Genomic DNA, 13791 nt, shown 5'->3' with positions numbered 1-13791 from the left:
TGCTTACATCGTTCCTTCAGGCATGGGAGGGAATAACTACGGACCAGTGGGTGCTAAAAACCATAGTCCACGGGTACTGTGTAGAATTCAACCGGTTCCCAAAATTCAGACCTCCACAACAACGAACACTAACACCAGAACATCTTTGCATACTTCTTCAAGAAGTTGAGATACTGGAACAAAAAGGAGCCATAGAAATCGTACCTTTCACAGGTAAAAGAAGGTATTTAGTCAGTGTACTTCCTTGTACCCAAAAAAGGATCTAACCATGTGCCCTGTTCTAGATTTGCACCCAGTGAACAAATTTGTAAAACCACAAGTTCTGCAAGGTCACCCTGCAGGAAGTAATTCTCCTGCTCACAGAGGGGGATTACATGGCAACTCTGGACATGAAAGATGCATACTTTCATATTTCGATGTTGTCAGCGCACAGAAAATACCTCAGATTTATGATACAGAACAAACACTATCAGTTCAAGACACTACCCTCCGGCATAGCATCTGCGCCAAGGGTATTTGCAAAGGTACTAGCGGTAGCGGCAGCACACCTGCACAGGCAATCCATTCCAGTATATCCTTACCTCGACAACTGGCTCATAAAAGGGGACTCTTACGAGACGTGTCTGCCAAATACCCAGAAGACGATAGATCTTTTATTCAGTCTGTGGTTCTCTATCGACGAGAAAAAATCCAGCTTAGACCCCAGTCAAGTCAAACAATTCCTAAGGGCTCTAATTCGAACAAAGGACAGCCTCAACTTCCCCTCCAACGAGAGGGTTCAAAACATGTTATTTCAAATCCTTCACTTTGTAGCCAGTCAAGAGGTAACAGTACGCAAGGCTATGCATCTGCTAGGAATGATGGCGTCATGTATCTACTTAGTTCCTCACGCGCACCTGCGCATGTGCTCAATGCAAGAGTGGCTAAGCAGCCAGTGGTGTCAGGCCAACGGACAGTGGGAGGATTTAGTAGTGGTCTCGCCGGCCCTCGTTCTCTCACTGCGGTGGTGGTCGAGGGAAAACCTCTTGATAGGGAAATCCTTCACCATCCCCGCAGTGGCAGCCACTCTAACTACAGACGCCTCCCTCACAGAGTGGGGAGCCCACCTGCTTCAGCAAACAGTTTGGTCGTCAGACAGTGTCCAACCACATAAACCTGCTTGAACTACTGGCAGTGTTCAAAGCACTGAAAGCTTTCGAAACTCAACTGCAGGGAAAGACGATCCTAATCCTCACAGACAGCACCACGCCCATGTACTATCTGAACAAACAAGGGGCACTCATTCTCCAGGGCTGTCCGAACTGCCCCAGAAAATTTGGAAGTGGGCTCTCAAACGCAACATGTTCCTATTATCACAACATGTTCCAGGGGAACTCAGTCTTCTGGCAGAGGTACTTGGCAGAGACTTTCCGTTGCCCAGGGAGTACGAATGGCAATTACACGGAGACATCGTCTCAAACGTTTTCGCATAATGGGGCTTTCCAGAGATTGATTTGTTCGCAACTCTGGAAAACACTCAATGCCAAGATTACGACTCCAGGTATCCCCAGAACCACTCCAAAGGGAACAGACTCTGGATAACATGGTCAGGGAAATTGGTCTACGCTCCCCTCCGACCCCTACTCACGTTCTCAACAAGATCGTGCACAAGATGCACCAGGAACCAGTCACGATGATACTGGTGGGCCCGCCAACCCTGTTTCACTCATCTGATGGAGATGTCCCGATCTCCTCCAGTCAAACTGCCTTGCCTGTACAACATGTTGTCGCAGGACAGAGGGGAGACGCTTCACCCATGCCCGCAGACGTTGAACTTAGCAGCCTGGCTCCTGAGGTCATTGAGTTTTGACACCTGCAACTCCCTCAGAGATGTATGGACATTCTCAGGGAAGCAAGAAAACCAAACACTAGATATTGCTATTCTAGTAAATGGAAACGGTTTGTCATCTGGTGTAATTCAAAGAGCATTAACCCGATCGACTGCTCTGCCACTGACATTGTTTTATACCTAATTCACTCACTTGACTCAGGCCTAGTCTTCAACTCAATAAAGGTACACCTAGCTGCACTTTGGGCTTACACGACATCACAACAGAAGGTGTCATGGTGGAAAATACCGGTTAATAAGGCTTTCATGGAAGGAATGAAAAGAATTCACCCTCCCATTTCTAACCCGGCTTCCGGATGGGACCTAAATGTGGTGTTAACTAGGCTTATGGGAGCTCCTTTCGAGCCCATGCACAAGGCAAGTCTTAAAGACCTCACCCTCAAGACTGCTTTTTTTAATAGCTATTACCTCCATCAGGAGGGTAAGTCTACTACAGGCACTCTCTATTCTAGATCCCTTTGTAACAGTTCACAAAGAGAAGGTGGTTTTGTGCACTCACCCTAGATTTGCGCCTAAATTAATTTCAAAGTTCCATGTGAACCAGTCAATTGAACTACCAATGTTCTTTCAAAATCCTTCAAGCCTGGGAGAAAGAACCCTGCACACACTGGATGTACGCAGAGCTGTCATGTTCTATATGGAAAGAACTCGACCACTAAGGAAAACTAATCAGTTTTTCATTTCAGTGGCCACAGGAAGAGAAGGAGACGCAGTCTCCAAATCCACTATTTCTAGATGGATTGTCAAATGCATTGCACTCTGCTACAATCTTGCTAATCTCTGCCCTTCAAGCCTAGAGCACATTCCACTCAAGGCACTGGGGCATCCATAGCATTCATTGCAAATGTTCCCCTGCAGTCCATTTACAAAGCGGCAACCTGGAGTTCTGTACACAACTTTTACAAAACACTATTGTCTAGACACTCATTCTTGATCTGATTCTCAGGTGGGACAGGCAGTATTAAGACATCTTTTCACTACTGTTCCTTCTCACAACCCACCTCCAACTCTGGGTACTGCTCGCTAGTCTATGCACAGCATGTGATTCTAAGCAGATTAACAAGCATCAGAAGACATGCATTACTTATGTAAAAGCATTTCTGATGGTTGTATCTGCTTAGATTCACATGTGCCCACCCTTCCTCTCTGCTCGGACGTAAAGGAACATTGACGTCTTACTACTTACTCTCTTTTTCTGTACTCACTCACGATAGTCATAAGGCTCCCTCTTGGCAGAAAAAAATACAATCAGGGGGACCTCGACGCGTGAGATATCTTGGGTACACTACATGTCACATTAGGGATAGTGTTACAGGCACGCCCATGTCGACGTCCCCTTTCGAGTCTCGAAAGACAATATGCAATACTCCGCGGTTACCACTGTCGGACTTTGCACAGCCTGTGAATCTAAGCATATACAACCATCAGAAATGCTTTTAGGGTAAGTAATGCATGTCTTTCCAAGGGTAAAAAGGATCTTTGGATTCCTTTTTAAACATTTTTAGGTGAGACCAGCACCCCCCCACCCTATGTGGAGTGCTGGGTAGATGCCATATATACCCATTGTCATTCTGACGGGTAACGGTTATGTTACCAGGACCAACCTAATGGTTGGTGGCAGTGGACCTTTTTACCGAATCAGTGCACCTTTACAGTGGGCTGTTTCCACAGCCCCAGTAAAGGCACCCATGGGTGCCCATTTTGCCAAAATGGCCCGTTTTCTTTTTTCGCCATTTCTTGTCTTTTCTTGTTCCTTGCCCTGACATCCAAAGTGGGACACTTATTTGTGTGATTTTGACCTTCGGCGGGAGTCCTGTGGACTCCCCGCACAGGCTCCAGAATGTATGTGAAGGCAGGAAGCGTGGGTGGAGTCCAAAGCTCTGCAGCCCTTTGTCTTCCAGCCTGCCTGTGAGAATACAGTTCAAACTGGGCGGCTGGCTGTCCTGGAATGATTGCCAACCCCCCAAGTTTGAATGTTGCAAGGCTGTTTGATTGGCTGGGTTCCTGCATAAAAGTGCGATCTTAGAAGCTGAAGAGGTAGTCTACCACTGGAACCAAAACTGAAGAGGAAGATGAAGAATTGCAGCTGAAACGATTTCCAGTGACCGGAGAGCCTGCTGTGTAACCGGAGCCTGCTGTTACCCTTCCTGCCAATCAAACCGGGGACTCGGAAAACGATGAGCATGGTGAGACCGGAATTTTGATCCATCCCAGGTCATACTGCGACCTTGCAGGGCTGCAATACCCCAATACCCTGGGACCTCGAGCCATTGTGCAGTGCACAGTCTTCCAAATGCTGAATTTTGCCGAAACTTTGTGGGCAATCTGCTGGATCTCGAGAGGCATAATCGAGTCAGAAAAGTCCCCTCACCAGAGTGCTGGATCTTACAAATGACGAGAATCCGACCGGCTGTATTCTGTTTTCTATGCTCCTGAAGAAGGCGCCAAATCCACAGAGCCGCAAAACCTTGCCTAGAGCCTTCCCTGTGATGCTTGCTGCAGAAGTCCTTTCAGTGTCCTGTCTTCTTGATGAAGGAATTAAACTACCAGGTTTTTGGCTGCAGATCCTGTAGTCTTCCTGCTGCAAAATATTCTTCTGTGCTGGCTTGGGTATTTACTTACCTTATGTCTCTTGTGATGGCTGTGTAGTTTAGGGGTGTTTTTCTGTGATTGGGAGTTATCTCATCCAGTGCACCCGGGCCCCTGCTGGAATCCTAAGGTGTCTTTTCTGAAGTCCCAGGAACCTCAACTAACTCTAAAATGCTTACTTGTTTGAACAGTCTTCCTCTGGAACTCTGAATTTTGCCTGTAATTTAGCACTATCTCACCCTGCCTACACCTGCCTCCTAGACCACTAGGGTCCCTTTTCTGCCTCTGAGAGAGCTCATGTGGGAAGAGCTGGATACTTCTAGGGGCCTGCCTTGAAAAGAAAACCAAGTGTTGAAAAGTGTACTTACTTGTAAAAGAGTTGCATGGTAACTTTAAACTCTCTGTGAATAGTTACAAAAAGTTATTACTTACCTTAGATCTGTTCTGCCATTCTGAACAGTACATAGAGGATTCACTTACCTTAAATAAGCTGTGTGCCTTCTTAAATAAGTATTCTCAAAGTCTTACTTTCCTTAGAAACTGTCTCGCCATTCTAACAAAGTAGATAGGTTAACTTACTCACCTGTGAATTGGGTTCCCCTCTTTCCAAAAGTAATGCTGTTGGTTTCACTTTATTATTCCTGTTCAGATAATTGTATGAGTGTCCCCAATTGGGTCTTGTTTCCCCTGACTTGCTGTTAGCCTGTCCAGTATATGTCTGCCTAAGTCATACTTACCTTTTAGGTGGATGGTAGCTCCTGACAAAGTACATAGGTTTTATTTAACTTGCGCATAACGACGTTATCCTAAAATAAGTTAGTTACTGCTTCCCTTAGTCTGTGAATTGAAAAGCAACTATAATTGAATAATACACCGCAAGGTCCAAATCCCCTAGAATAACTGTTATCCTGAATCAGAGTTAAAGGTTTTTACTGTTCCTAGAATAAGTGTTCCACTATTCAGAAAAAGTATATTATCCAGTTATCTTATTATGATTTCCTGCTGAGCGTCACAGTACAACTGTTAGGGTCTACTACCCTTGTATTACTGTAAAGTAATCTGAAAGTAATACATGGTTTTACTCCCCAAGAATACGTGTGCCCTATACTGAATGTGTATATCACTGTCTGACTTACCTAGAAATATTTAGATTTCTAAATAAGGTCTATGCTTTGGTCTGTGAAAGTTAAGCACAGGGTTGTGTTTTTATAATTGTGCTTCTATATAATGTGATCGTACTTATTCCCCCCGAGATTAATCTGGCCTACTTGTATTTAAATAGACAATTTATTTTTACAATACATGGTGTTTCTTTGTACCATGTGTACTACAATTTCTTTGTACTGATTCTACAGCCCTCTTTCCCTCCTAAAATAGGCCTGGCTGCTCTGTATACGCTACCCTGAACTCAGGTGGTACAGAGTGGAGTCTTGTACTGCCTCAGTTGAATGGTTTTCTTGGACTTCAGAAAAACTGTCCTAACACTGCACCAAGTGGTCATTTTACCATACAGGAAGCATTTCATCCTCTCTGGTAGCAACCTAAATTAGCAGCTATGTGTATTAACAAATGAGTTTCATTTCATAAATACATGTCCTTAATTATCCTGCTTCTGACAGGAGGACCTGGGGCTACAAGATCTGACCTATGAGCTCTGTTATAATGCAGCCTGCACCTTGATTGGACAAGGAAGACTCGACGATGCAATGAAAAGACTTAAGCAGGCAGAAGGTAAGATAATCTCTCTAAATGGACAACTGCATGAACATGTCAAGGCAGTTCTCTAAATGCATATTTATTTCTGGATGTAGAAGCAAAGGGTGCTTTTAATATCCAACTTGCGAATTACCACATGTTGGTTTGTTTCGACTTAATAACACCAAGTACTATTAACTTTTTTTTCCAGAGCTTTGCCGGGAGTCACTAGCTGAAGATGCGGTAAGGAGTACTATTGCTGCCATTTAAATGGTATCATTTGTGGGGGCAGAGGGGCAGGGGTTCAGTGTCAACAGCAAAGCATTTGTCACCTTATGTAATAGTAGATGCTACTTTTGTCCTGAATGTTTGCAAAGCCTTCTCTTGGTGTGACTGATTATCAGTCTTATCACATTGCTTACCGTTGTATTGTGCGATTTGTTCAAACTGGGGGTTTATTGGAGTTCCAAATTATGTGCATGTTGCGAATGTGAAACTCTGAATTTACGGGGAAAGGAATGCCAAATTGGGAGCTTATGAGAACTTAAAACTAGGAGCTTCCTGGTAATGCCATTCTGGGAACTTACTGGGAATTTCAACCATATCAAACTGAGAGCACAGACAGAATGTGGAACTGGAAACGTTCTGGTAATGGCAAGCCTATGAGGAATTTGAATCTGGCATCTTACTGCCTATATGAAACTGCACACTTACTTGGAATGTCAAGCTTGCACAGAATGTCATATGGGAAATTTTACTGGGCATCTCAAACTGGGAGCTGTGACTCAGTGGCTCCCTCCTTTCCCCCCTCTCCTCCCTCTTCCTGCCTCTTCCTGCCTCTTACCCCCCTTACACTCTCCCCCCCCCCCCCAAAACCCCCATCCCCACCACTTCCCCCTCTTCCCCCACCTCTTCCTCCCCCTCCCTCTCCCTGTTGGGTAAAGATTTGGGATAGTCCCCTTTGGGTGCACTACAACAACCATAGCATCCTGGCAATAGGACCCAATCTTTGCTATAAATATGAACTACACAGGTTGGTAGTGTGGCGGCTGAGCAGCCAGGCGTATCTCAAGAGGGGTCAATGTGAGCTGTAAGGGGTTTACACAAAGATTCACAGTGACAAGCATCCAAATAAACACTTACACTCAAGGTTTCTTGATAAAACAATTATTAATTTATCAGTCATTTGAATACGCCTTCCTTAGAAGGGAGCAATATAATGGCAACAACACACACACATACCTTCAAAATACAAACTTTTAGTTTCTAAATCGGCAAATACACATTGGGGATGTATACACAGACACTTCCTACACCCTCAGGTGACTTAAATAGCTAGGACAGTGTGGACATTAATATATTACTGTTTGGCATTTAGAATAGTACTGAGATGATTAGTATTAGAACAAACAAGAGATCACAAATATTCTTAAGCAGGCAAATACTTTTGGACCGCCCCAATGCAGAGTAAGTTAACCCCTTCCTGGAAGGATAGGTGCAACACAATGTCAGAGGAGAGAAGAGTCATTCAGTGAACTTAGGCTAGGCCAGTGTCAGTGGGCAAAAGTCTATGTGGCTGTAGCACTTCTTGCAGTTAAGTAAGAAAAGTCTTTGCACAAGGTTTTAAAAGTCTTTGAAGAAAAAGAAGAATCAATGTAGGGCCACAAGCTGTTAGATTTGTGAATAGTAGGAGATGCCAGCAACTCTACAACAAGAGGTAAATTCCCTCCGACTGTACAGTATCTTTAGGTAGAAGAAAAATGCAGCAGATGACTTCTGTTCCTGGGCCTCAGTCGTGGGGACAAGAGGGAGGACTTCTGGGGACTCCTGCACTGCAATGGGACAGTCACCGACGGCTACCGGCAATCTTCAAACAATTGGCAGTTCGGTTTTTCAGCTCCTGGCGTCTACCGCAAATGGCACCACTGCGGTTCCTGGCTGTCGAAATGGGCTTTCCTTGCTTCTGGGATCCAGCACTCTGTTGATGTGGCTCAGGCTCAGTCAGTCCTGCTTGCTGGGAGTCCGAAGGATCTTCCTGGAGCTCTTGGCCAATTTAAAACCAACGCATACAAACTGGTGTTCCTCTCCCTGGATCTGCAGAACCTGCAGCAACTTCAGTGTAAGTGCAACCAGCTTCGAGAGGATGTCCAGGTGGCTTACTTTGGAGTTGATTGGTCCCACCAACTCAAGGGGAGAAGTCGTCCCTGTAGGACTTCTCTAGTCGAGGCGAATTCGGTGCTTCAGCACAACAGCAGGGCTTCACCGTCCAAACCAACGGTCCAGGAGTTGCAGCATGTCTCTCCCAATTTCTTCTTCGGTTTCCTTCATCCATAGGTCGACTCTGCCTTCCATGCCAAAAAGCCTTGCCTTTTATGCAGGTTTCTCCCATTCATTCCAGCCTGTCAGTCACCCAGCAGGGTGGCTGTCCTTGCTGGACAGCCAGCCGGCCAATCGCCTAAGAGTGCATTCCTGTCTCCTAGGAGACTAAGCACAGGTAGTTTCAGGCACCTCCCTCACTTCCTGCCCCCACCAGAAACCCTGCAGCCCGAGGCGGGCTTCACTCGTGAATCCCGCCAAAGGCAAAAAGAACAAAGGGACCAAATCTAGTGTGGCACACAGAGTAAATCTGAAGAAGGACCTTTCCACAGAGAAATGGTGAAAAAAGATGACCAGGGCCATTTTGACAAAAATGACACCCAAGGGTGCTTTACTGCAGCTGCGAAGCAAGCCTGCGGTAAAGACGCATCACGGCAGTAAAATGTAAACCACTGCCACAAGCCATTAATCGCAGAAAGGGTAACATAGAAATGTTACATGCGACGCTAGACAAAGGGGATACTAAGTAACCCCTCCAGCACCCTATTGTAAGATAGTGTGTGCTGGGTTTAGAAAGTTATAATGGTAAGTAAAGTCAATTTCACTTTACTGCTCTTGCAAACAGTACTTATCCAAAAGAAAGGTATTTAAAATTTTGGGGAAATCTGAAAAGACTTCCATGTGCCACTGCACTGAAGGTGCTGTGTGACGCAATGTAAAAAGAGGCCTATAGAGTTCGTCAGATTCCAACCACCAAAAGAAAAACAGAGTTAAAATCACATGAAAATACATGAGGGAGTGGGGAAAAAGGCCCTCACTCTCTCCAGGTAGAAATGAAAATGTCCTAGAGTGCAGCAAAAGGGCTGTGGGTCTCTAAGGTAGAGAGGGATTAGCAAATGTCTCCCCTTCTCTTCCCCCCTCTCGTCCCCCTTTTCTGTCCCTCTGATCCTCTTCTGCCCTCTCTCCCCCTCTATCCCTATTTCTTCCCCACTCTCCCTCTCTTTTCTGTCCCTCTGATGATCCTCTCTCCTCTTATTGCTTGTTAGGAAAGATTTCTCTCTGGGCAACTTTCCTTCCATATTCTATGGACCCCCAAACGTTTTGCTTTTGTTTTTAAACTGTCCAAATTGTATCAAAAAGGGCTCCTGGTGGGTGTAACCCTATTCTGCCCAAGAAGGCTTAAGTTGCTAGAACAAAAATTAATTTCTGTATTTTACATTCTGAACTTTATATTAAAGAACACGCACATAAGCAAACATAATTTGCATTATCAGAACAAAACGGAAGCAGGATACTGTTCTTGCATAATAATATTGTTGACAAACGTAATGCAATCACTGTCGCTACTGAGAGTAGACAGGCGTCGTACAAAGAGTGAACAAATAAACAAAACGGGTCAGTAGTGCATATCTACATGGGAACAAACAGTTGAATTTTGTAATATTGTGTATTGGTGAAATTTCACCAATACACAATATTACCAATGTCAACTGTTTAATCTTATGTGCGTGTTCTTTAATATGATGTTCAGAATGTAAAATACAGACATTTAAATTCTATCCAAATATAAAACTTTTGGAAACTTCTAATGTGATTCTATACACATGTATGTAATGTTTTCTTTGGAATGAAACAGAAGGGAGGAGTTGTCATAGTAAGATTGTTTCCAACCCTTTTAAACTGTCCAGACATTGTCCAGACATTGTACAGGGAACTGAAGCGTTCAGCTTCACTCCCCTTGCATTTTGATCTTTTTGTTATGTTATTCAGACTATCAGGACTTGGAAACTGGTTCCCTTTTGTCTTTTTACCTTTTTGGTAACTTTTTGTCAGTGCACAATGCAGTGGGGAAAGTTTTGTATCACCCTAGTCTTTTACACTTTGGATTTTTGGTTACTTTTATATGTGCTTAAAGATAAACTGGTGGCAGCAGATACATTTTTACAAGTTTTGCATTATTTTTAGTGTTCACATTTGGTTTACAGCGTGTGACTAGTGTCCTCAAATGGCCATTCCGCAAGATTCTTTGCTGGTCCTTTGGCCATATTGTTGTTTGGCCTTCTTCCTGCACCATATATATGATCAGGCACTTGCCCGGAAAAGCTGCTGCTTTCGTGTGTGTGTGTGTGTGTGTGTGTGTGTGTGTGTGTGTGTGTGTGTGTGTGTGTGTGTGTGTGTGTGTGTGTGTGTGTGTGTGTGTGCCCGTGTGTGTGTGCCCGTGTGTGTGTGCCCGTGTGTGTGTGCCCGTGTGTGTGTGCCCGTGGCCCCACTCTACATCTGTGGGGCATGAGTGAAACCCACAGTGGACCCATATTGCACCACTGCTGCCTTTTTGAATGGTGCAGATCCTTACCGTTGGTGGCCCTGGACTTGCCTACAGCCAGGATAAGAAGTGGACTCCTGCAGCCATTTCTTCAAATCGGCATTGGATCCAAGTGTCCTGCATAGAAGAGCAGCCAACTGAAGATCCATGGATGACTCCCAAAGAGGCCTATCATCCTTTGCGGGATTGGCCCGATGAAGCCCTGTTGGAATACCTGATCTGCGAAGGCTGTGAGCGGTGCTGCAACCTTTGGACTGGTGGGACCAACTGGCCTAGATGCATTCTTGAGAATTCAGCCGCCCTGAGCCTTCGTTAGTGTCCCTGGATCACCCGGGGGCCTGACCAGCTCTCCAGTTGGCTACCTCGGTAGAATCGTCGCTGGAACTTCAGTGGTCGCCAGCTCGTGCCAAGTTTCAGCTTCCCAGCATCAAGGGCTCCTGCTCTGGAAGGTCGTCTTCAACCGCCACTGGAAAGACGCCTGCTGTCACCGGTGTGCAGTAGCTGTCACTGGAACTAGCCTTCCCCCGCCTGGAGTGTTCTGCAGATGTCTGCATTGGTGCCTTCTGCATTTCCTATTTGCAATGGGTTGCACTCTGCTCCTGGAACTGACTGGAAGAATCCTTGCCACCGCAGCTCCTGGGCATTTTCTTCTGGATCCAACGGCAGGAAAACCTACCACCCCCTCATGCCCCCTGTCAACTAAACTAGTCATCTGAGAAAATCTGATTCAGGGGGATAAGTAATTGCAATGCATTCACCTCCCCCTGTTCTCTTTAGAATAAACCTTAAAATACATGTAGGTTATTCCATCACTTTTTGATCGTCTGCTCTATATGTATTTGAAAGATCTGAATAATATTTTACATACCTGCAACTTATTGAATATCTTCTTATTATTCACCATCACAAGAACTCCTCCTACATCTATCCCCTCTCCTAAGAAGAAGCTTTGTGACTTTTGGGCACAAGGACCCATATATCATGGGATTGGATTTATAAAGTTAGTGCATAATTCTTGTGAACTGATTACATTCTACTGCATCACTGCTTACCTTCTTTTAGTTGTCTATTATTGTATGCATTCCTAAAAACTTAAAGGTGACTGTATATATGTTTGATAATTGAGTATTGTGATATTACTAACTGCTGGTTTCATTTTGAAGTATGCGTTTTGGACCTATAATTGAGTATTTTTGTACTTCCCTGTCTAAATTAAATTGTGTGCTTCACTGTGGGGTCTTATTGTGGACCCCTGACCCCACTCACCTTCTTCTGAGACCTTGACTACTTTCCACACTTACCTTGATTGGGTTGGGCTTATCAGAGTTCCCCTGTTCACTATAACTAGCGTGGCCTGAAATCTCTCCACCAGGCCGCATTCTAGAAATCCATTTCAACACAGCTTATCCCCACCCTCGGATCTTACTACCACTATTCTCCCTGCTCCACACTACTACTCTCCTCCACTACTGCTACTCCACACCACCACCACCACTACTACTACAGACCACACCACTACTACTACTCCTACACCTTCTATTACATTGACTCTCCTTTTACTTTCCCCAACCACCTTCCTACTCTATCCTACAACTTGCCTCACACATGCTCATTCACTTCCCGAACCACTTCCTCTCACCAACCAATACCTCATGGGGTGGACTGGGAACCAAAAGAGGCCCAGGAAATAATTTTCAAGGTGGCCCAATATTACACATTTTTAGCAAGGCTAACCCTTTTCCTATGGGAACATTTGAAAATAAAATAGGTTAACACACAAAAGAAGGCAAGGGTGAGGGGGCCTACCAGGAAATCTCCAGAGTTCCCTGTACGCCAGTCCACCCCTGAATACCTCACCTTGCATATTGCATGAGCAATCTTCCTCCATGCTCCTCTGAACCTTCCTCCTCCACGTGGTTGGTTAGTCGATCTCCCCCTCTTCTGACCCTATCTGAACAACCCACAACTTCTAGTCTCCCTTTAACCTGCTCTTCATCTCCCCATTAGCTATCCTTCCCCACTGGTTCTCCGGACCATTCTTTCCTTGTTCTCCCCTCCCGTTAATTGGTAAAAACACAAAAAGACATAAAGGGGAGGGAGGGTGTTAAGCATCCCCCTTTCTCATGTGCGGTTCCACTGAGGTTTTGCAATGGTAGCATGTGGTGGTGAGTCATGCTGCTTAGGTCTGAGTTCCTGTGAGGGCCTCACAGGCCTTTGTTTGTTAGTTTGGCTGGGGATAGTTATGTGACTCGCCCAAGTCATCGTAATGTCTTTGGAGTGTTCTGTGTAGATGCAGTCCTCTGTTAACTATGGCCCTGCGTCGCGTAGTAGTGTGTTCACTTCCTCGCTGGTTGAGGTTTGCAGGTTCCCGGACACTTGGTGTACCTTTGGTTCAGCCAGTTGCTATCTTCTCTCAAGCTGGGGATACTGAGATGTGAAGTTTTCTGGGAGAAAGAATGGCTAGCATAATGCGAGATGAGCCCTGGTCGATTACATCTTTTAGAGATACCCAGTATTTTAGAAGGTTCTCATTTTTCCACAACCCAATCCAGTAGAGGAGTGGTTGTGCTCTGCATATTTGTCTAATAGACTGAAAATCGAGTTCCAGGAGGATCTGGAGAGTGGGCACTTCATAGAAGCCCCAATAAGCTTTTAAGAAAGCCATTTCCTCCCACAGATAATTGTGGAAGATTTGTCCATCCCCATAGCTCAGCACCATATACAACAGCCTGCCTAGACCTTGTAGGCCTCTAGAGTCACACAAACAACACCACCCCCATGAGCTTGAGCAAAGTTGGCTATAGAGCCACCATATCTGTCCAGTCAACTCTGCCTTTTTTAGATTGCTCGTTCCAAGAGCAGTTTTCGTGCAGTCTTATTCCCAGATAGTCATAATGTTTAACTTGCTCAATCCGCAACCCAGTTAGGGTCAATTATTTGTAGAAAGAGACTCCAGGACTCTGCGCCAGTTAATCACAAT

General features: G+C 45.1%; 1 protein-coding gene across 1 annotated transcript in view; it reads left to right on the top strand.

Annotated features, from left to right (window-relative positions):
* SRP72 (signal recognition particle 72) overlaps window positions 1-13791 on the top strand; it is a 448841-nt gene that overhangs the window by 175388 nt on the left and 259662 nt on the right. The window contains exons 6-7 of the mRNA XM_069626163.1: window positions 6097-6208; window positions 6384-6415. Of these exons, the coding sequence (XP_069482264.1) occupies window positions 6097-6208; window positions 6384-6415 (144 nt within the window). The remainder of the gene's footprint in view (window positions 1-6096; window positions 6209-6383; window positions 6416-13791) is intronic.

Source organism: Ambystoma mexicanum, chromosome 6p, assembly GCF_040938575.1.
Source record: "Ambystoma mexicanum isolate Mex_15411 chromosome 6p, UKY_AmexF1_1, whole genome shotgun sequence".
Taxonomy (NCBI): Eukaryota; Metazoa; Chordata; class Amphibia; order Caudata; family Ambystomatidae; genus Ambystoma; species Ambystoma mexicanum.
This window is presented reverse-complemented; position numbering and strand designations above follow the sequence as displayed.